The sequence below is a fragment of the Coturnix japonica genome, unplaced genomic scaffold (assembly GCF_001577835.2).
Source record: "Coturnix japonica isolate 7356 unplaced genomic scaffold, Coturnix japonica 2.1 chrUnrandom673, whole genome shotgun sequence".
Classification (NCBI taxonomy): Eukaryota; Metazoa; Chordata; class Aves; order Galliformes; family Phasianidae; genus Coturnix; species Coturnix japonica.
In genome coordinates, this window is record NW_015440037.1 from 49413 (window position 1) to 53276 (window position 3864).

Below are 3864 nucleotides of genomic sequence, written 5' to 3' on the forward strand. Positions count from 1 at the left end.
TATGGGGTGAGATATGGGGTGAGATATGGGGGGAGATATGGGGTGAGATATGGGGGGAGATATGGGGTGAGATATGGGGTGAGATATGGAGTCAGATATGGGGTGAGATATGGGGTGAGATATGGGGTGGGATATGGGGTGAGATATGGGGTGATATATGGGGTTATGGGATATGGGGTGAGATATGGGGTTATGGGATATGGGGTGGGATATGGGGGGAGATATGGGGTGAGATATGGGGTCAGATATGGGGTGAGATATGGGGTGAGATATGGGGTCAGATATGGGGTTATGGGATATGGGGTGAGATATGGGGTGAGATATGGAGTCAGATATGGGGTGAGATATGGGGTCAGATATGGGGTTATGGGATATGGGGTGAGATATGGGGTGGGATATGGGGTGAGATATGGGGTGAGATATGGGGTCAGATATGGGGTCAGATATGGGGTCAGATATGGGGTCAGATATGGGGTTATGGGATATGGGGTGAGATATGGGGTGAGATATGGGGTGAGATATAAGGTGGGATATGGGGTGGGATATGGGGTGAGATATGGGGTGGGATATGGGGTGAGATATGGGGTGAATATGGGGTGAGATATGGGGTGAATATGGGGTGAATATGGGGTGAGATATGGGGTGAGATATGGGGTTATGGGATATGGGGTGAGATATGGGGTGAGATATGGGGTGATATATGGGGTGAGATATGGGGTCAGATATGGGGTGAGATATGGGGTCAGATATGGGGTGAGATATGGGGTGGGGATATGGGGTCAGATATGGGGTGAGATATGGGGTGAGATATGGGGTGAGATATGGGGTGAGATATGGGGTCAGATATGGGGTTATGGGATATGGGGTGGAGATGGGGTTATAGGGCTGGGATATGGGGTTATAGGGGTGAGATATGGGGTTATGGGATATGGGGTGAGATATGGGGTCAGATATGGGGTGGATATGGGGTTACAGGGCTGGGATATGGGGTTATGGGATATGGGGTGGGGATATGGGGTGGGGATATGGGGTGGAAAAGGGGTTATAGGGTGAGATATGGGGTGGATATGGGGTTATAGGGCCGAGATACGGGGTTATAGGGCTGGGATACAGGGTTATGGGATATGGGGTGGGGATATGGGGTGGAAAAGGGGTTATAGGGGTGAGATATGGGGTGAGATATTAGGTGAGATATGGGGTGGGATATGGGGTTATAGGGCTGGGATATGGGGTTATGGTGTGGAGATGGGGTTATAGGGATGGGATATAGGGGGTCCTATTGAGGTTATAGGGCTGGGATATGGGGTTATAGGGATGGGATATGGGGTGAGATATGGGGTGGATATGGGGTTATAGGGATGGGATATGGGGTTATGGGGTGGGATATAGGGTTATGGGATATGGGGTGGAGATATGGGGTGGAGATGGGTTTATAGGGACGAGATATGGGGTGTCCCACTGACGTTATAGGGACGAGATATGGGGTGTCCCATTGAGGTTATAGGGTCCCATTGAGGTTATAGGGACAAGATATGGGGTGACCCATTGAGGTTATAGGGTCCTATTGAGGTTATAGGGCCGACATATGGGATGTCCCATTGAGGTTATAGGGACGAGATATGGGGTGTCCCATTGAGGTTATAGGGTCCCATTGAGGTTATAGGGACGAGATATGGGGTGTCCCATTGAGGTTATAGGGACGGGATATGGGGTTATAGGGACGGTATATGGGGTGGAGATATAGGGATAGGATATAGGGTTATGGGATATGGGGTGGAGATACGGGGTGGAGATGGGATTATAGGGACGAGATATGGGGTGTCCCATTGAGGTTAAAGGGACGAGATATGGGATGTCCCATTGAGGTTATAGGGACGAGATATGGGGTGTCCCATTGAGGTTATAGGGACGGGATATGGGGTTATAGGGATGGGATATGGGGTGGAGATATAGGGCCGGGATATGGGGTTATGGGATACGGGGTGGAGATACGGGGTGGAGATGGGGTTATAGGGACGAGATATGGGGTGTCCCATTGGGGTTATAGGGACGAGATATGGGGTGTCCCATTGAGGTTATAGGGACGAGATATGGGGTGGAGATGGGGTTATAGGGATGGGATATGGGGTGGAGATATGGGGTGAGATATGGGGTGAATGTGGGTTTATGGGATATGGGGTGGAGATATAGGGCCAGGATACAGGGTTATGGGATATGGGGTGGAGATATGGGATGGATATGGGGTTATAGGGTCGGGATATGGGGTGGAGATGGGGTTATAGGGGTGAGATATGGGGTTATAGGTATGGGATATGGGGTTATAGGGACAGGATATAGGGTTATGGGATATGGGGTGGAGATATAGGGACAGGATATAGGGTTATGGGATATGGGGTGGAGATATGGGGTGGAGATGGGGTTATAGGGACGAGATATGGGGTGTCCCATTGAGGTAATAGGGTCCCATTGAGGTTATAGGGACGAGATATGGGGTGTCCCATTGAGGTTAAAGGGACGAGATATGGGGTGTCCCATTGAGGTTATAGGGTCCTATCGAGGTTATAGGGACGACATACGGGATGTAGCTGACGTTATAGGGTCGATCTATAGGGTGCCCCATAGATTGAGGCCCCGTCTGACCTGACGACCTCGGGCAGGTTGTGGTTGATGGAGAAGATCCCGTTCCTCATCGGGGACGAGACCGGAACTTGTTTGATGATGACGTTGTCGGGGGTCTATAGGGTCAGTATGGGGCTGTCACCACCCTATAGGGTCACCATGGGCCCTATAGGGTCAGTATGGGGCTGTCACCACCCTATAGGGTCACTATGGGCCCTATAGGGTCACTATGGGGCTGTCACCACCCTATAGGGTCACTATGGGCCCTCTAGGGTCAATATGGGGCTGTCACCACCCTATAGGGTCACTATGGGCCCTATAGGGTCACTATGGGCCCTATAGGGTCAGTATGGGGCTGTCACCACCCTATAGGGTCACTATGGGCCCTATAGGGTCAGTATGGACCCTATATTGTCACTATGGACCCTATAGTGTCAATATAGACCCTATAGTGTCACTATGGACCTTATAGGGTCTCTACAGACCCTATAGTGCCCCCCACCCTATAGCGCCCCCTATATGTCGTCACCCACCTTGACCTCCACGATGACGGTCTTCAACAGCGGCTCCATGAAGTGATTGACAGCAAAGAGACGGCACAGAACTGAGGGGGGACAATGGGGGGAGATGGGGGGGGACAACGTGTGGGGCAGCCCCACATGGAGCCCTGACCCCTATATAGGGGGTAAAGAACATGGCCGCCATATTGGGGTACAATATGGGGTAGAACATGGCCGCCATATTGGGGTCCAATATGGGGTGGGGTAGAACATGGCCGCCATATGGGTCCAATATGGGGTAGAACATGGCCCGCCATATTTGGGGTCCAATATGGGGTAAGAACAATGGCCGCCATATTGGGGTCAAATATGGGGTAGAAAACATGGCCGCCATAATTGGGGGTCGGCAATACTGGGTAAGACACATGGCCCGCCATATTGGGATCCAATATGGAGTAGACATGGCCCGGGCCATATTGGGATGCCAATATGGGGTAGAACATGGCGCCAATTGGGGTCCATTATAGGGTAGAACATGGCCGCCATATGGGGTCCAAATATGGGGGTAGAACATAGGCCGCCATATTGGTGTAACCAATAATAGGTAGAAACATGGCGCCATATTGGGGTCCAATATGGGTGAGAAACATGGCGGCCATATTGGGATGTAATCATGGGTTAGAACATGGCCGCCAATATTGGGGGTATAAATATAGGAGGTAAGAAAGGAACATCGCGCCCGCCA

The 3864-nt window shown here is 51.2% G+C and overlaps 1 protein-coding gene across 1 annotated transcript in view; it reads right to left on the reverse strand.

Moving 5' to 3' along the window:
- LOC107307559 (complement C3) overlaps positions 1-3252 on the reverse strand; it is a 6963-nt gene extending 3711 nt beyond the window's left edge. The window contains exons 1-2 of the mRNA XM_015851073.1: positions 3153-3252; positions 2641-2735 (exon numbers count right to left, since the gene is read on the reverse strand). Coding sequence (XP_015706559.1) covers positions 2641-2735; positions 3153-3191 — 134 coding nt within the window. The 5' untranslated portion in view covers positions 3192-3252. The remainder of the gene's footprint in view (positions 1-2640; positions 2736-3152) is intronic.
- Positions 3253-3864: the final 612 nt, after the last annotated feature.